General features: G+C 37.8%; 1 protein-coding gene across 1 annotated transcript in view; it reads left to right on the forward strand.

Moving 5' to 3' along the window:
• The window catches only part of LOC132392746 (microtubule-associated protein 2-like), a 286,090-nt gene that overhangs the window by 254,629 nt on the left and 10,956 nt on the right, over nucleotides 1–20,505 (forward strand). The window contains exons 8-15 of the mRNA XM_059967050.1: nucleotides 228–4,499; nucleotides 4,694–4,897; nucleotides 5,155–5,286; nucleotides 5,896–5,972; nucleotides 8,149–8,322; nucleotides 13,050–13,197; nucleotides 15,814–15,879; nucleotides 16,302–16,630. Of these exons, the coding sequence (XP_059823033.1) occupies nucleotides 228–4,499; nucleotides 4,694–4,897; nucleotides 5,155–5,286; nucleotides 5,896–5,972; nucleotides 8,149–8,322; nucleotides 13,050–13,197; nucleotides 15,814–15,879; nucleotides 16,302–16,630 (5,402 nt within the window). The remainder of the gene's footprint in view (nucleotides 1–227; nucleotides 4,500–4,693; nucleotides 4,898–5,154; nucleotides 5,287–5,895; nucleotides 5,973–8,148; nucleotides 8,323–13,049; nucleotides 13,198–15,813; nucleotides 15,880–16,301; nucleotides 16,631–20,505) is intronic.

A 20,505-nucleotide genomic window follows, 5' to 3' on the forward strand; every position in this document is an offset into this window, starting at 1 on the left:
TTCTGAGAATCAGTCACAGTTTAAGTGTTAAATACAATTGAGGTCCAACAATATAACAAAACTCTTCACCAGCCCTAAATATTCCGCTATAGCTCTCAGCAGATTTGTACAATGAAACTGTATTCCACACATATGCCTTTTGAGCAGGGGAAGATACATGGATTGCTTTTGCAAATCATTGAATTAATTCTATGCATGCAACCAAACTACTTTAGATTTGCTTTCAGCCACGAAGATGGACAAGCTGCCAACAGGTGGAGAATCCTCTGTTGCTAGTGGGGGAAGACCAACGTTGCATGAAGTATCAATGGCAGAGTTGAAAGATAAGACTGTTGAGCATACTGAACAACAAATATCTGACTTGTTGCCTTCTTCCACACTGGGTAAAGATAATGAAGCTCTCAGCGGAACTCCAGTGGAAATCTCCGAGGTACAGAATTCATTTCCAACTACTATTTTGCAAACTCAACCTCTAGCTCCATCTGTCAAGAGTGAACCATATCCAGAAGAGTTGGTTGCATCTAATGTTGAGACTCTAACTAGCCATTATGAAAGATCATTGCAATTCAGCACCTATGAAGATGAGTGCACTTCTGTGGTGGCAGCAGAGAACGTCGTCACCCAAGTCCAACCAAGTTCTGTCCAGATAACAGATGAAACAAGAAAACCGCTGCCCGTTTCACCTGAAATAACATCTAGCAAATCAGATCTAGGTGAAAGTAAATTACTTTCACCTAGTCCTAATGTCAAGGATTTATCTGAAATATCCAGTGCAGAAATTACAGAAGCTGGTGGTTGTTTGAAAGAAAAAGACATTTCTGCAAATGTTGTAACTGATAAGGAGAGTGCAGCAGCTTCCCGAGAAGAGCCATTTGCTGTTACTGAAGGCAAAGATGTGTTACCTCAGCAAAAAATACCAGCAGATACCATTGCAACTACTGTTTATACCACTAAAGAGGATCAGCAGTTTCCTCAGGGAAAGCCAGGAATTCCTGAGGAATTGCATGTAGAACAAACACTTACAGATGCTGATAGTGCAGTTAGAGATGATGCTATAATTTCAGAAGCTAAAAGGAAAGAAATGCTAGATACAATAAAACTGGTCGAACATATAGGTGATGTCTTTTCAATGCCAGAAGATAGAGCAGAATGTGTTGAATATAACTCCATAAGAAGTGCAGAAAATGTAGAGGATTCAAAGGGGAAACCATCAGTTGAAGAGAAAATTTCCAGTGCAATAGAATTATTACCAACTGAATCTTCTAAGCATGTGCCTGAGCAGTTAACTGCCAATCTTACAATTAAGGAAATGGATAAAGCTGATCAAAAAGTTGAAGTCTGGCAATTAACTGATGTTACACCTGCTCAATCCTGTGTGGAAGAAGCTAATCAAATTGCAGCCTATAGCACACATCCTGGCACAGGTGATGCAGCTGATAGTATAAGTAATGGTTCAGTGCTTGAGATGATTAAGTTAGACCCATGTACTATTGAGCAAAGCAGAGAGAAGATTCATGATATGTCCACAAAAATTGAAGACGAAAGCACTCAACAGGTAATTTCCAAAGAAAAGAAGTCTGAACCGCTGGTGCCCCCACCCACTGATTCAGATGTTGCTTCTGAAAATACTACTGTAAGTTCAATTAATCCAATAGCACAAAGCAAAAAGTCTGATGCTGCTAATGTGAATTTAAAAGATGGGACTGTGGTGGATCAGCCAGAAATATCTAAGTATTTTGAAACATTTGTTTCAAAAGATGATGGGGTAAAAGTGACCAAACAGCCTGAAGATGGTTATTATGAAATGACCATTACAGAGGAGAGCAGTTCAAGACTATCTCATGCAGTGCAGCAGAGCACTGAGGCCCTAAGTGATAAAGCAAAAGTAGATGAGAACAGAGCTGAAAATAATATTCCGGCAGAAAGCATTCAGTATAGCACATTTGCACACTCACCTCTCCCTGTTGACCAGACCAAGCCCACTGCAGAAAATGAACTTAATTTTCCTGCTCCTGAAAACCGTGAAGAGATGGAAATTTCTCAACATCCTGATTCAAGTGGTGATGTGAACACATCTGAAGGACTACAGAAGCTAGTGCTGAATCTCCCAACAACCTTTTTAGATTCAATATCACTTGAGGTGGAAGCAGAGAGCCAAGGTCCCCCAGAATCTTTGTCACCACTGGCATCTGACATTCTTGCCTGTACCAGGGGAATAAGCTTGGATGAGACAGCAGACATTTTTCCTGCGCCGACACCTGCTGAGGAGAAGCAGATTTGTTTTCCTGTTGAAGTGGATAAAAGCAAAAGTGTTTCTACGTGCGAAGAGAAGTCAGCAAATGAAAACGTGTGTTTAGACCAGCAGTATGCTTTCTCCCATACTTTGAAGCATGATTACAAAAATGACAGTGTTGTGGTCCCTGACTTGCCGGAAATGTTAGATTTAGGAGTTAGTAGAAGCAGACTGAGCTTTGATGGCAGTGAAACTGAGATGAGCCGAAGAGCATCGATGCCTGCAGAGTCTGTTTCTGGCTCGGAGGCTTTGAGTGAAAGCATCAAGTTAATCATTAAAAACGTTGGCCAGCCAGAGGAAATGGGCTATTGTGTGTTTGAATACTCTGCTCCCTTACCTACTCCTGAGGAGGTCAAAAGTCCTTTGGAAGATGGAAGCATTTTCCTCCACAAAATCCGCACTGCTTCTCAAACTATTGATGAGGAAAGTATTAGGAGGCAGATAGATGCAAATAAGCATAAAGAGGATTCACATTTTAGGATTGCCACCCTGTCTGAAGACAGTGAGTTAAAATTAATGCCCACTTTGGAAGGGCAATCAGAAGTTAGGAATGAAGAATCAATTTCAATAGATATTCCAGTCCAGCTTGCTAAAACAGAATCTGGACCTGTTTGTTTATCTGATATCCCTGAAGCAAAAGAACTTGATCAACATAAGGCTATTAATATTTCTGAAATTGCAGTAGACACTCCTCTAAATAAATCTCTGGATTATTTACCAACTGAGTTCACAGAACCGGAAGCATCTCTGAAGCTAGAGCTCGTGGATCAAAAGCTGCCTAAGAAGGATGTTCCTGTTCAAGAAACAGCTCAACCTAAGAAAACTTTGGGTAATGAGACCAAGACCATGTCCAACAGAGTTACCGTAACAGTTTTAGAAATGGAGTCATTAAGGTTTGGCAAAAGTATTTCTGTACAGGAATCAGCTCAAACTAAGAAAGTATTTGAAGATAAGCCAAGACCTATTTTACCCAGGCAGGATACTGTGCTGGATGTTGACATAGAAATGGAGGCAGATCACATGTTTTGCGAGAAAACTGCTTCCTTTGAAGAAGTTGTTCAACCTGTCAATGTCTTTGAAGGTGGCCATAAGCCTGGTTTGTCCTCTGAGTTTGCTGGACCAGAAACTGTTCAGTATAAAAAGACTGAAGACGATGCTTTCATTCGAGAAACACCTGAACCTCTTGTGGAAAGTAAGGCCATTTCACATAGTGAGGCTACCTTAACTGAGGTGTGTGTGAAAAATGACACTGTTGATCACAAAATACCTGAGCAATCTGACTCTGTACAAAAAGCCACTTCACCTGAGAAAATTATGTTCGATGTCTCTAAGCCTGATCTGCCAAGTGATACTAATGCCGTTGATATAGGTGAAAAAATGGAACAAGTTGATCAAATGTCCGAGAAAATTGGATCTCCATCTGAATTGGCTCCAACTGCTAAAATTAGAGAGGATGACACAGAGCCTGGTTTGCCTCCTGTCATTAGTGCACAGAAAGATGACTTGGAAGCTGTGCATGATGACGACAAAATAGAGAAGAAGACTGTCCCTGCACCAGAACTCATTCAAGCCGAGAGAACCACGGAACTAAAAACTGAACACACTTTGTCCGGTGATGTTGTTGAACCTGCAGTTGCTCAGCCTGAGAAAAGCACAGAGGATGAAACTGGGACCACACCTAGTGAAGTTACTGTGGGAGAAGTTTCAAAAGCAGAGACATCTGATTATAGTATCTCTGCTCCTCTACAAGATTCGGCTTTAGCTGAGAAATCTAGCAATGAAGAAAATAAGGCTAATTTGTTGATTGAGGTTACAGTGCCAGAAATAGTTTTGCAAATGGACCCTGCTGACTATGAAGTATCTGAAAATATTATTCCTGTGGAAGGAACTGAAGAGAGAGGAATTGTGGAATCTGTTGTTACAGTAGAAGATGATATTATTACAGTTGTTCAAACGACGTTAGAAAGAGGAGAGGACATGGGACACAGTGTGAGATTTGCCATAGCTGATGGCGAGGATATTGATGATGTTTTTACATGCAATGAACAAACCCATTTAACAGAAGAACAAACTCATAAGCCTGCTGTACAGACTGCTGAAATTGTGCATATCCCAGAGAAGATACAGATCCCAACAGACTTGAAAGAAGATGAGAGTATTGATGAATCGGTAATGGACACTGACAGCTACTGGATGGATACACAAGGTGCCTGTAAAGCCTTACTAGCTATCATCCATCACAAGATAGTAAATTCTCTTTATTATATGTAATTTAATTATGCCATTTAAAGTGTATCCTGTGATTTTTAAAAGTAACATGAATTCAGTTTATGCTTTTATCTTCTCCCTCGTAATATCCTGTTGCCATTTAAAGTGATTTCTTGCACTTTAATTCTGCAGATGAAGAGAGTATCATAGTAACACAACCCGCTGCTGTCACAAAACAGGAGAAACCAGAGAAGGAATTCAGCAGCCCGTCTTTGGATAAACATAGGAAAGGGAAAGTGTTAAAAACTGCAAAAAACAGAGCTTCAACGCCAGAGAGAAAAATAATCAAAAAAGATGTCAATGTACTCTCCAAAGAAGACAGAAAGAAAAGAAAAGGTTCATACAATGGAAGCAATTTTTATTTTCACTTCTTCCATTTTTGTGATGTGAGGTGTTTGTATTGTGCCCATGTAACAATGTTACGTTTTCTAAGAATTTGTCTGTTAGAGAATAAACAATAACAGGAAGTAGCAATATCTAAATTCCTGAATTGTTCTATTGTTTCCTTTAAAGAAAAGTGGATGTTGAACATTCCACATGATTGGCACTTTATTCCTGTCCTCATATATGCTCTTATCTTTCCTTTCTAACAGTGTATAAGAAGTCTGAACTTGCTAAAAAAACAGAGATTCAGACCCGGTCTCCCTCCAGGAAAATCATATTAAAACCAGCTGTAAGATATCATAGACCAGCTCACGTCCCTTGTACTAAAAGGAAGCAGACAGGTGATTGTGTAAACACTGCAATGTGGCTGGCAAACATGGACTTTAATTCATTGCTGGACTGGCTTTTTCCTGCATTTTCTTTTGAGCCATTAGGCTATATATGGTGCTTTTTGTTTCATTTTTCTTATAGCTGTCATGATCACACATGCTTGTCATGCACAAGCTTGCAAGTGCAATGGTCTTAAACTTGAAGTGGTGGTGTAATTATTTGTGGGAGTTTGTTTAGATTGCCGTGTGATAGTGGGGAAAGTGTTGCAGCCTGCATCATGATATCCATTCACATTAATTCTCTTGTTGAGAGGTATTCAGAAATAACTTGCATTACATGAAGCATTTGTTTTCCATTTGTGTTTTTTTTTCAGACGTATATTAGCTTTACTTTTTAAAAAAATAAAACATTTATGTACTAAGGTTTACTCCCTTTGGAGCTTTATCTATTTGTTAGTTTGGATAATTTTGTACTTCATTACGTTGCTTCTCATTCAATATGATGGTGATAATATTAAATTCATTTTGCTTTCATGCACATCTCGACTTGTATCTTATTCAAAATGGAAATCTTTCTGCTGTATAATCCAATGTTCTAATGCTAGTGTTCCTTTTGTCTAGTTCCTGGAAATGTTGAGGGTGCTTACATTATAGACCAGAAATTTTCTGTTGCTAAGCAACCTAAGGAGCGGATCACAGTAAGTAAATTAGTGATAAATGCATTCTGTGCACATAACAGAAGGTGGGGCAACTTAAACAGCAGTTAATGATTTTTATGTTTGAAGTACTGTATGCATATGTGGAAGCTACAGATAATTCTTAAATTCCTCAATGTGATCTTTAGATTTTGAAAGTAACTTTTTAATCTTTGCTGAGTTTTGTCTGTTCTTTTTTAAGTTGTTTTCAATTAATTCTAGTTCACAGATAGTGAATATCTGTGCTATGTCACATACAGAGCAAATATTTGAGTAAGCATGATAAGAAACATTTCATTAAAGCATAAAAAATCTGCTATTCAAAAACTTAACACAGAAGGAAACATTTTCACTCATACCTAGATGGTTCAAATGTTTTGTACAATTGTAAATTAAAACAAATTATTTTTGAGGACTTCAGAATTTCTCTTGCTTCAAATCTTCATTTGCGTCTTTAGTATTCTTTCCTGTATACAAATGACCGGCTGACTGGGGCAAGGCAATGGGAAGTGATAATGAGGAAAACTAGCATGGTAAAAAAAAAGTGGGCCATTACTGTGTGAGCCTTTTAATATCAGATGAGCTGGAAGAATAGAGGCATGCTGGATAGAGGTGAAACCTAATTAGGGCAGCTTGTTAGTGATGGAATCAAAGTTAAAAGGTGGAATAAAGCTATTGTAAGGATTCCTTGCGTGATTTGATTCAGGAGGGGGAGGTAATCCCGCTGCATGCTTGTCTCTTTATTTAAAGTTCTTTGCAAATGGACACATCGGGGTGATTAATGCTGTAGTTGGGCTCTTCAAAGAGCTAGTTTGATGTCATGCTATATGCATGATCTCTGTATGTTCTGATGGCAGATATCTGTTGAGGTGATGTGAAAACACTAAACCGTGGGATGACAGTATGACAGTAGGCAGAGGCTGTTTATATGGGATGTGCAGATGTAGCCAGGACTTGCCCGCTTGGGTTAGAGGGGTAAAAAATCCAATGATGAAACACTGGTGGAATTGCTGTTTCAGAGATCATGGAATGTAAATGTGCTGCAAAGTTGCTGGCTTTACACCTATATATTTTACAATCAGTCACTATCATTAACCGTGTCAATGATGGGGAACTCTTAGGGTTTGCTTGGGTGAGGAGAGTTCTAAAACATTTTATCATCTAACTATTCTGGGGGACAATGCTTGGGAGGAAATTACATCATTTTTGACTACAGAATGATGGGCCAAGAGACAAACATTTAGAACCATAGCAACCTTCATTTTTTTAAAAAAAGATCATACATGGAAGTTATCATGACTTGGCTGAGAATAACCAGAAACATAAATAATGTTTTTATAAAAGCATATATTTGAGAGTAAAGTAATCCCTTTTAAATGGTAAAGCATATTTAGGATTTCCAGAACTTTCTCATCATAACCTTTGAATTCACCACCAATGAAAGAACTGAATGCAAAGTCACAACTGCCATTGAGGTTTCTTTAAGACCTCAAAAGCATTTCTTTCAAACCCATTCTTTAGCTTGCCTTCCCAATTAATTCACTTTAGCAAGGGTCTGTATGTATTTACTTGCTAACGTATCTATAGCAGATTTTAGAAATATTATCTCATCTATGATGTGTTACATAAAGCAAATGCATATATTTTTTTAAGTATGAACTTTGTTGCTTCTCGAAACTATGGTATTAATTATTTGATAACATGGTGAGAACTTGTAATAAATGTACAGGGAGCACAAATGGTAAAATGGGGAGTTTCCACTGTATCTGTACATCTTTGAAGAATTTTTCCAGAACAGAAAATGCTTTTAAAGATTAATCATAGTCACCCTCACTTATATAAAAATACAGTTTGTAAAATGACACCTTAATTATCTTGGAGTATAGTGTTTTAGGCCAATTATGCTGACTGCTGGAAAACTGTATCATATAATATTGTTGTGCAGAATATGAGAAGTTTGGTTTGGGTGTGTTTGTTGACCAGGGCGATTATAAGTATCTAAATTCATCGAGTATTCATATTGGTGATGTTGCATTATTATTTTTGATATGTTCATTAAACTATCAGGACATGTCAAAACATGTTACTAATTTAAGTTCTTATGTTTTAGTATTTTGTTCCATTTTTATGTTCATTGTCTTATCGTTTTTTAATTTGCTTTATATTTTCTCATGGCAAGAATTCATCTACACTAACAAAGATTCCTACCTCAAAATTATCTTCCCTCCTCCCTGAAAGACCCAAATCTACTTGTTCTGCTGATAAAAAAGCCTTTATTGACCTAGATTACTATCCCACACGACCCTCGTCTGCTGGCCCTAGAGAATCTTTGAATGAGCAGCTTGTGAAAAAGGTAAGATGAAGAAATGTCCATGATAGTAGTTTTGCTTCTTACACAATGATAATTTCTACTTGGAATTGAAATTTTCTGCCACTCTTGTAATGTTGAAACAGTCAAGCTTTTTTTTATCCATTAAATTTGGTCAGCATAAAACTAATTACATTTACCCCTGTCAACCTTTGAACTTGAGCTCATCAAGAGTTGACCACACTATGAACTTCTCATCAGCAGTCATACTTTATGTTCGTGTAGACAGGGTTAATAGGAGACATTTTATTGCATGGATTAGGTTATTCATCACTGAAAAATAGTTGAGTAATAGTTAAGGCCAAAGTTGATATAATTAATAAAAATTAAAATAATGTAACAGTGCTGAGGAAGTTTGAACAACAAGGTATTTTCTACTGACATTTTGTTTTTAAAAAAACAAAAGAAGTAGGCTTGCAGGCTGAGTTACTTTTACTTCCCAGAGGACAGTCTCTCTGATTGAAAACAGAAAATGCCGGAAACACTCAATAGTTCAGGCAGCATCTGTGGAAATAGGAACAGTTAATGTTTCAGATCAAAGACCCTTCACCAGAACTAAATAGTTCTTTAATTTTCAAAACTTGTTTTGATCCTTTTTTAGTTTATATCCGGTAATATGAACAATACCACTTTTCTAACAAATGCATCAGTGAGATAAATGCTATAACAGCATTAGATAATTATGATCTGTAATCAGTTCATTTCTCACTGTATGATATATATGTAATGATTTTTCATATTGTAAAACATCCTAAGAAAATGCTAAAATGTAAACAAGATTTGTTGTCTACCTGGATTTTGAAGAAGACTTGTTCAAAAGTTTTAAGGAGCATTTTACAAAATTAAAATACACAGAGCTCTTTGGAGAAAGGAGTCCAGAGTGAAGGCTTTGCAAGCTGAATGCATGCCCATCAGTAGGAGTACTACAGAAAGTGATGGATAATGAAGAGGTCATAATTGGAGGGATGGAGGTATAAAGCTGGAGAAGATTAGAGACAGGGAAGAGTAAAGCCCCAGAGGGATTTCAAATTAGGAAGAGTTGATCAAAGTTGATGCATTCCTTTATGAGGAGCCTGTAGATCAGACATAATGGGCGAATATGATCTGGTACAAGTTACAACAGAAGAATTGTGCAGGTGATGGCATGTCCAAGTGATGGTGTTTCTAAGTGGTCCAGATCTCCCGTTGGCATCAACATTTTGAACCTGCTGGTTCTACTTTGAGTGTTTACCAAGGAAGAAATGAATGGAAGAAATGTTGATGGAAATAACTTTGATCTTAATATTTAATTGAAGGAACTTATTGCTTAAACAACATTGTATGATAGAGAAGCCATCAGTTTAGTAGTAATTGAGGAGTCAAAAAAGGTCATGATAAAGTAAAGTTGAATGCCACCAATATGGATGAGAATTATTGGGAAAATTTGTTAGTAGTGTCAAAGTGCAGAATGGTGATAATAGTTATGGGGGCCTACGGATGCAACTTGAGGAATACCTGAGAGAATGTCACAGGAGTCGAACAAGGAACCATTGTGGCCATAGACTTCTGATGAAGTGTCTCAGCCGTTGTCAGTTGTTTACTGTTTTCTTAGATGATGCCTGGCCTGCTGAGTTCCTCCAGCATTTTAAGTGTGTGTGTTGCTAGAAAGCAATAGACTGACAGTTTTCTGTAAGGTTGCAGATTTCTGAGCAGATCATTATACTATCTGTGGGGGGGGGGGGAGATGTTTTTCAGGAATCTGAAAAGCAAGGGAAGTGAAAATGAATTAATCAGACAGTGGAACTGTGTGTTTGTATGTTTTGATGCCACCAAGAATTCTCAATAGTTACGGAGATGTAATAATGGTAATATTTGTTAAATAGCTACCTTAAGAGCATGGGGCTAAACTTCAATTACCATCATCTAACGACCAGATGCATGGGAAAAATTGTTAACTATATACCCAGTCAGCTTATTATTCTGATGATGGTGGTTTCAGTGGTAGCAAACAAATGCAAAATTAAAGGAGCAGCTAGCAGAATTTAAAGTACAAAAATATTTGGAAGAACTTTAGAGTTGATCTTTTTAAGGCAGCATTTTGGAAAACAGAATAATGGTAGATGTTCAAAGAATTACTGTTTTCACTTGTATCCATGCAAGGAATCATAAGGATTTTACCTCAAATTTGGAGCAGACAAATTAGCATCTAAAATTTACCCAGTTATTCACAAAGATTACAGCTAACTTGATTTTAACCCAGCCCTGGTAATGTTCCTGTACCTTTTTTTCAACAAGAATTTGTCTGTTACAAATTTCAAAGGTTAAAGTAAATTTATTATCAAAGTATATGGTGACATTTATAAACAACCCTAAGATTAATTTTCTTGCCGGCATTCACAGTAAATAAAAGAAAAACAATAGGATCAGTGAAAGGCAGGACAAACAATCGATATCCAAAGACAACATAATGCAAATACAAAAAAAAAGATAATTATTATAAACAAATATTAAGAGCATGAGATGAAGAGTCCTTGAAAGGGAGTCCATTGGTTATCAAAAAAGTTTATTGATGGGGTCAATTAAGCTAAGGAAAGTTATTGCCTCTGGTCCAAGAGCCTGATGATTGAGGGATAATAACTGTTCCTGAACCTGGTGGTCTAGTCCTAAGGGTCCTGTGCCGTTTTCCTGATGGCAGCCACAAGAAAAGGGAATGGCCTGGATGGTGAGGGCCTTGACGATACAAGGTGGTTTCTTGCAACAGCACTCAGTGTAGATATGCTCTGTGCTGGGGTGGCCTTTACCTGTGATGGACAGGGCCATATCTTCTACTTTTTTAAAAAGCTTTTCTATTCAAGGGTTTCCATACCAGGCCATATTGCAACCAGTCAATATACTTAATCTCTACCACACATCTATAGAGGTTTGTCGAAGTTCTAGATGACATACCAAATCTTCAAAAGTTCTAAGAAAGTAGAGGCGCTGCATGTTTTTTTTTGTAATAATACTTATGTGCTGCAGCCAGGATAGATCCTCTGAACTGATAACAGAGACGAATTTAAAGCTGCTGACCCTTTCTACCTCTGATCCCCTGATGAGAACTGTCTCATGGTCCTCTGGTTTCCTACTCCTGAAGTCAGTATTCATTTCCTTGTTCTTACTGACGTTGAGTGAGAGGTGGTTGTTATAACACCATTCAGCCAGATCTTCAGTCTTAAATGTAGTACAAGTCCTTGCTTCCACACCCTTCAAAGACCTACAGCCATATGAGGGAAAAGATTTCCTTCATCTCTAAGTTGAGTAGTTGACCCATAATTTGTAAACAATGGCTCCTAGTTCTAAATTGATCACTTTCTTCCATAGTCCACTGTCCTCACCTATTAGACTCCTTATTTTGCCCTTTAGCTCTTCCACCTATCCCTTCCCAGTTTCTTTCTTCATCTCCACACCCCACACATCCAACTTACTCTGCATTTGGTCTCACCTATCACCTACAAACTTGTACTCTTCCCCTCTCCCCACCTTATTCTGGCTCTTCCTACTTCCTTTCCGGTTCTGATGAAAGATCTTGTCTAAGATGTCAAGTGTTCATTCCCCTTGCCTGACTTGCTAAGTTGCTTTAGCATCTTCTGTATATGGCTCAGGATGAAAATTTTCTCTATATACGCCCTGATATGTTGCTTTTCTATGACAGCTTTAGAAATGCCTCTTCTGTTTTTGTTGTGATGAATTTAGTGCTCACTTTCCCATAGTTTCTTGCTTTCTGCTTCCCTCAATTTTTGAATAAAGGAGGTACTGTATATCTATTCTCTGATCTAATGGAACTTTTCCAGAAACATTCCATGTCACTGCTCAAGCCAGAAGGGTACTTTCCCCCACCATATTCTGCCTATGCTTACCTCTTGAAACCATCATAGTTTCAGCGTCGTTTGTGAAACCTTGATTTGCATAGAGTGGCATAGACATTTCTATTTAAAGATTTAGCATGAGGTCCATCAGTATCAGCTCACAGTTCCAACATTCAGCTCAGTTCCACTTTGCAGGTGATTGGAATTTCCCAAAATCCATCCTCTCTATTTCTGAAAGTTATAAGCACTTTCTATAGTGAAGATGAAGCAAAATACTCATTTAATTCATCTGTCATGTCCTTGATTTTCATTTCACCTTGTTTTTGAAAATATCATTACATCACATCAATGCATGGACAAAATACTGCAAAATAATTTCTTAAAACCTAAGTAATAGTTTTAATTTTGCAGAAGTGCTTTGGTTCAAAGTGGAATTTGCAAGAATATGTTGTGAACTGCCTTAAAGTAAATTGTCTTAAAGTAAAATGTCGATACCTGTAATCTGTGTTGAATGAATAGAACATAGTTTGTTACATCACCTGCCTTTAGCAAAACTGCATAATAATGAATAGTAAATTATTCCCTGTCTTTGGAGATGCAAATCTGTGCACATATGCATGACTATTTTAAATAAATTGGCTGTAATATGAAATTTTTCCTTTAGCATTTTAGTCAGTTTTAAAAGCTTGTCCATTGATATTTGCATGCTCTGCTGGAGTTGGGAAAGAATTGTAAAGCTCAAAGGTATTTTAATTGCAGGTTATTGGCACATTTTGGGGGTTATATGTTTATTGAATATTATATATGCCCCATTTCACGTTATTATTACGGAAGTTAAGGAAGTTGCATAGAGTTATAGATCATACTGACATCATTTGCTCTGTGCAGGATACCACAGGGAGGAGCCCAGAGAAGCGTTCAGCTTTGCCGAGACCTTCTTCAATCTTGACTGCTCGCCGAGCTCCGCCAGAAGAAAGGGATCCACAGTTTGTTACAGCTGCAAGCCCAGTTTATTCAGCACCAAGGCGACCAACAAGTTAGTGTTTGTATTTCTGTCTAAAACCTCAATATTTGACTCACTTTTTTAAGCATTTTGTATCACTTCGAATTTTCAATCATGGCCTCCGTTAGTCTCGATAGACCATGGCTTTGCACCTTGGAAAGTTTCCAGGGCACAAGCCTGGGCAAGGTTTTTTTTAATGGAAGACCAGCAGTTGCCCAAGCTGCAAGTCTCCCCTCTCCACGCCACTGATGTTGTCCAAGGGAAGGGCATTAGGACCCATACAGCTTGGCACCGGTGTTGTCGCAGAGCAATGTGTGGTTAAGTGCCTTGCTCAAGGACGCACATGCAAGCCTCAGCCAAAGCTTGAACTAGCAACCTTCAGATAACAAGACAAACACCTTAACCACTTGACCACGCGCCAAGATGCAGTATGTGTATGTTGGTAGAAGGGCATACAACTGCTTACACTGCTTTTTCTATATGTTTACACTACTTAACCCAACACTTTACAAATGCGTAATTTCATAATTAATATAGAAAGCCAAAAATGGCAGTGTTTTTTTGGAAGATCTAGCTAATAGACAATAATGATAAATATATTCTTTGTATCCTGTTTCCAAAAATGTCATTCTGTTTAATAGAGCTATGTATAATAACATAAGAAATAGGAAGAGGAGTAGCTGAGCTTTGCTGTGCCATTCAATAAGATCATGCTGATCTGGCTATAGACTCAGCTCCGCTTTCCTGCCTTTTCCCCATAACTTCCTGCATGCAAAAATCTATATCTGTGTCTTAAATATATTTAATGGGGTAGTCCCTGCTGCTTCCCTGGAAAAAGCATTCCACAAGTACACTACTTTATGGGGAAAGCACTTTGTCCTCATCTCTATCCTAAATCTATTCCCCTGACTCTGTCTATCTCACTTACCAGTATAAACAACTTTCTTGCCTCTGTCTTATCTATTCCTTCCATAATTGTATATGTTTCAATAAAATCTCCTTGCATTTTTTTCTAAATTCCATCAAATATAGTCCCAGGCAACGCAATCTCTCCTCATATATTAACCCCCTTATCTCTGGACCTCCTCTATACTGTCTCCAAAGCCGGTATGTTCCTCCTTAAATTAGGAGACCAGAACTGCATACAGTACTCTGCACAGTTGCAGCATAACCCCTCTGCTCTGAAATTCAATTGCTCCAGCACTGAAGGCCTACATTTCATTTGCCTTCTTGGAACCTATTGCACCTGCAGACCATTCTATTGCAATCCATGTACGTTTGTACAAGCATTCCCAAGTTGCTCTGCAAAACAGCATGATGTAATCTTCCACCATTTGAATAATAATCTGATCTGTTTTTCCTTCCAAGTGTATGCCATCACATTTACCAACATTTTACTTCATCTGCTAGACGCTTACTCACCCACTTAATCTATCTATATCTCTTTGAAGACTCTCTGCATCTTCTGCACATTTTTTCATTCCACTCAATTTAATAGCATCAGTAAACTTAGAGATGATACACACGGTCTCTACATCATTAATGAATACTCTGAATATCAGCCACTCTCCACTGACTGCCAATCAATGAAAAGCCCATTTATCCTAACTGCCTCTTTTTAGTTAATCAATCCTCTATTCATGCTAACACATTACCACCAACTCCATGTATTCTTATGGGTGTCCTTTTTTTGACACTGGAAATCCAAGTATTCAATATCCACCTGTTCCCCTCTATCCACTGTGCTCATTATATCCTCAAAAAGCAACAGTAACTTTATCAAAAAGGACCTGCCCATCATGAATCCATGCTGAGTCTACAAGATGGAACCACTTCTGTCCAGATATCTCCATATTTCTTCCCTGGGAAATTCATCATCAGCAATAACTTTTAAATTGGGCTTTGAATTGAACAGCAGGAAGGCAAATTAACCATTTTAATAAGGAGTTCCTGCTCAGTCATGGGACATTCTCTGCCATGCCCTATATGAGAAAAGATTACATTTTGGGCATTTACTGGTTTAATCACAGACCTCCCCTTATCCTTTCCTTAGGGGAAGAGATCAAGTAAGAATATAGTAGGTTAAGCTAAGCTTTTGGTATATAGGAATCTCTTTTACTGAATATATTTATTAAAACAAGTTTCCGTTGTTAATATTTTGATTTATGTTACTAACATAATGCACCTTGTTGACAAAACATTGGTACTTTGTAGATCTGAGAACTGTTCATTAGGATTTTTTAGAGGAATCACAGTCTAAATTCTTTGCAAAATGGTCTCTTTTATTTATATTTGCAATTATATTTAATTGTATTTTCTAAGTAGCCTGTTGTAATTTGCGCTTTCAGTTCCAGTTACCCTAGTGCTGTTCTGTTTAAATAGAAAGGTAGAATAATTTCGAGGGACACAATAAATGCACTAAGGAGCCATAACTAAAAGTGCAAGGATATCAAACCACTCTCTTCTCAGAACCTGTGCTTGTGTCCTCGAGATATCAGAGAAGCCAGTCTCTTTAATAGTGCTTGAAAAAAAATGTAAATTAACATCTGGCATGCAAATTACAAACATAATGATCATTAACCATTCCTCTCTACTGATTTCACTGCATAAATCCTTATTTTCATGTTTTGTCTCTTTTCTACCTCGTAGCTATAAGGACTGAACCAAGAAATGACCAAAGGGGTCATGGAATGAGCAGATCACGAGCACAAGCAAGTGCAGGTACCCTGTAGTCAGTGGTGGCTCTGCCCCGATGAATATTTTGTAAATGTTACTTATTTTCTGCAAGACAGACTTGGTGTAGCTCACTTAGAACATTCAGAACTGTGGCTGGATGGGTATGGTGGTATTTTGATTTTTCGTTGTACAGATTACTAACAGGTTTCCAGAATTAACTTGCAGGCTAAGAAATAAAAATACCAGAAATCCAGTTTCAAAACTTTTATTTTCTAATCCAATTATTAAATTGTGCATCTGAGGTGAAAATGTTTACTAAACCTATTCATAATTATTCATTAAATTCTATTTAAAGATGTGATCATTACCTTTATGTAGTCTGAATGATGTTTCTAGGCATATACAAAGGCTACGTAGTTATTTTAAACAAAAACAATATAAACGACGTGTATTTTTCAAAGGCTCCGAATCAGCACGCTCCAAGTCAGCAAGAAGCGGCACAGTCACACCATCCACTCCTGGATCCACTGCAGTCACTCCGAGCACGCCGCCCAGTTACTCTCGTACGCCAGGAAGCCGGACTCCTCGCACTCCCGGCACACCTGGCACACACAAATCTCCCATTCTGGTGCCCACAGAGAGGAAGGTGGCCATTATCCGCACTCCTCCAAAATCTCCCCTTACTCCAAAGCAGTTCCGCGTTATCAACCAACCAATGCCAGATCTGAAAAATATCAAATCCAAAATTGGATCAATTGACAACCTAAAGCATCAACCCAGAGGAGGGCAGGTATGAGATTAGAATACATAGACTTAAGTAAAATATGCTATGTGATTTGATGGCAATCATGATAATTTTTACTTTTGGGAAAGAAAAATCAGACCTTAAACTTTAACAATAGTGTGTTTTTATTTCTATAACTGTGTCCTTTGATTTCAGATATTATACTGAATTTGCTGTTGCTCATCTGGTAAAAGAGGATGCAGTGTCTGATCTAAAGGAGCAATGGCAATAGGTTTTCTCATGTTTCCTACTTAAAGGAAAAGATTTGCAAAATGCATCTTTGTGACTAGTTGGAAGAAATTAAATGGAATGAAGAGCCTATGCTTAGGAAAAATGGCAACAATTTTGCAGCTGAGTCTATCTTAAATCTCATTGTTAAGTAAAGCCTAAGATCTTGCAGATATTTCTGGTTCCATTAAGTGTTGCAATATATCAGTTTATACTTATGATGATTCATTAACAATGAATCTTTTGCAGTTTAATCAGTATCATTAATACTATACTTAAAACCTGTGAATAACATAGACAGCTTGACATATGGTTTCATATCAAGGGGGACATTTGTTGTACACATTACGACGTTTTCCGCCCTACCTCATCTCATCTGTACTGTATCATTCATGGAATTCTTTGTTACAATTTTACTGTTGTGTTGTCTTCCCTGTTTTGCCCTCTGTAAACCTGAGGTCATTCAAAACTCTGCTGCCCATGCCCTGGCTTGCATCTTGCCATTCACCAGGACATAACCCTGTAAGCAGTAATTGAATGTTGAAACTCACTCCTACTTTCACCCTTGACCATATAGTCCTTTGTCTCTAGTTTCCTCCATCCTGTAACCTTTTCTTTGATTCTGGCCTCTGGTAATGCCCAGATTTAATTCTCCCATTCCTGGATCCAATGCCTTTAGTGGTCTAGGGCCCAAAGTTCTGAAATGCCTTTCTGAGGTTTCCCAACGTCATGTTTCTTCTTTACAGTGGTACTTCAAAGCTTGTCAGGGAAAGTAAACGTTAGTCCGCCACTTATCAATTTTTTTAATAGCACATGGGTTATGAGTTTTCTGCCCAATTTATCTTATCTTATCTTAGAGAAAAAAAAAAGCCTGGTGACTGTCTTGAACCACAGCAACCTTGAGGTGAAAATACTGCCAGGCCAGCAGGTTGGGTGGTGATGACATTCCTTTGTGCAGCCTACTGATGCCCTTTTAGTTTAGGGGACTGGGGATGGCCACCTATGATATTGAAGGAATAGCTAGTACAGTAGGTTCGATATATGTTGGTGGTGAGAGGAATGAAAGATGGTGGTGCTTGGGATGCAAGCCAGACACTTGCTCCACACTGCTGTACTTGTAATCTTTGACCATATGAAGAAAGCATGTTTGACATACATTTAGGTCAAATTTACAACCATGCTCATGTCATTGGCTATTAATCCAGTAGGCTGCTTTCTCTTGAAGTTTCTAGAAACCCCACTCTATCATACAAATGGAGAGAGTCACATCCTGCCCCTAACCTCTATGCTATCTGATTTGCAAGTGGCAGAAGGGCTTTGAGAATTTGGAGAACAATTACTCAGGGCAGGCACCGTGGCTGCTTATTACAGCCACAGTATCAATGTAAATGGTTTAATTACAATCAGTGATCACCCTAAAAGCACACATTGGTGGTGGGAAATTTGGCATTAGGAATGTGATGGTAGTGTCACTGAATCTCCCTTTGCTTGCTTCTCTAACTCATTTGATCCTGTTCCTGTGAGGCATTTGCTGAAAATTGTGCTGTGTTATAGGTAATGGACAAGTTATTTGAAGTGCATCCAAATAAATATCCATTTTGTAGTCAAACGTTACAAACTAAATGTTGTATGACTTCAGGACTTGTCTCTCAGTCTTGTATCTAGACACTTCATCACAATTCTTGCTACTATGAAAATTGGTTTTGTTATGCTGAAGCCCCATATAGATAGTGCATTTCAGTGAAAAATGAAAAAAAAACTTGCAGTTAGTCCACAATCCCTGAACTTGTTTCTCTGTCCTTCTGGTCCACATAGGTTCTTCTGGTATCTGCCCTATTACCCAGTTTCGTTCTCTTCCCCCATCTGGGTCCTTGTGCCCAATTAACCAGACACTATACCTATCAAGTCTCCTATCCCCTCCCCCAACAACTTCCATCTCCCATTGTCTCTCTCCTTATATGGTCCCAATGATCACCTCCCTCACTTAGTAGATTCCAGAACCTTCAGCCTCTTGTATCTCCACTTATCACACTTCCAACCTTTGTCTATACTTCTACACATTTCCATCCTGGAAGCCTGGCTCCTTTTGCCCTTTTTATTTCTTCTCTCCCTATCTGTCTTTATTTATCACCCAACAGTTATTGTCTCCTATTCCACCCCTCTCCCTCTAGCACCTATCTTCATCATACCATTTCTCATCTCATTGCATCTGACACCTTTTGGTCCTGTCTTACCCCTCCCATCTCCCCTCGCTTTTTTATACTGGCTATCTCTCAGCGACACTCGATGTGGAGCAATGATCCAAAATGATAACCTCATTGAGTTCATTCAGTAGTTGTTTTTTTTTTGCTTCAGATTACAGCATCTGCAGCCTCTTAAGTCTCCATTCACAAAAAAATTGTTGGGGAAATGGACAGTTAATTAATTAACAAGAAAAACTGTATGATTGGTTTATTCCTTCAGTTCTAGAGAATATAATCCTTTTTCTATAAGGATTTCCAAGGGGATACTTCATTTACAAACAAGCTTTTTTTTAACCATTTTGATAACTGATTTTTTTTGTTTCCATTTCTGAGAGACTAGTGTTAATTACTATGTATCTTTCCCCTATTCTACATAAACTTTACATCTGTTTGTTTCATCTCATGGTGACTTTGAAGCATGTTTATTATAATGAAGTACATGGTAAGATTATTTCAGGACTTTAACATTTATGACAAATCAATCTCACAGGTACATCATTATTTTAGTGACAGGATTCTACAGGGAAACAGATTGTTATAACTTTGATGCCATAGAAATTATTCAATTGATTGAACAGATTAAACTTCATCTAGTAGATGCTACCACGTGTTTAAAATGTCTTGATTTCTTGTCTGTTTTCAAAATTTGTTTTTAAAGCCAATTTGTTATGAACAAGAAGGTGTAAATGTTTTGGCTTCATAAAGCTATTAGCTTATTCTTTTAATAACCTTTTTGTTTGTCATGATGACCCAAGTATATTTTTGATGATTGGTTTCACTTATAGTCATGTCAAAATGAATAATAGTATGAGATCCTTATCTTGCATTTCTGCAAATTAACTGAATGTTCTTTGCAATGTGAAATATCTTTGTAATTCTATTGTGTTATTAAAGTTTGTGATAGTGATGAGGGAACAAAGAGATCAGGCTAATGACAATATGTATTTCTTTGTTTAACCTCAGTTTCCCCATGAATATGTTTGTCAGTCTTTCTTGGGTTGTAGTAAGGCAAGAAGAAATGACCAAGGACAGTCCTTACCCTAAACCTTCTATTGGGTCATTTGGTAGATATTCATGAAATGTTACAAGCCCTCAGTGGTCAATTTTGCACAATTAAACAGTCAGCACTTGCAGTCTTGTCCTCCTTTAGTCTAATACTAATAACGTATGCTGCACATCAGTAAAGTGATGACTTAAGAAACACAATCTGGCCTGGGTATATGAATGTGTGTAAGTTTATATATATGTGTGTGTGTGTGTGTGCGTGTGCGCACGCGCCTGTATAGCTTTGTTGCTATTTGCACATGGAGCTTTTTATGCAGCATTTTTTGTTATTTTTTAATTTTGTTTTTGCTACATTGTTGAACAAAATTTATGTAGGCTTAAGTATGGCTAAAACCAAATACTTGC

Source organism: Hypanus sabinus, chromosome 4, assembly GCF_030144855.1.
Source record: "Hypanus sabinus isolate sHypSab1 chromosome 4, sHypSab1.hap1, whole genome shotgun sequence".
Classification (NCBI taxonomy): Eukaryota; Metazoa; Chordata; class Chondrichthyes; order Myliobatiformes; family Dasyatidae; genus Hypanus; species Hypanus sabinus.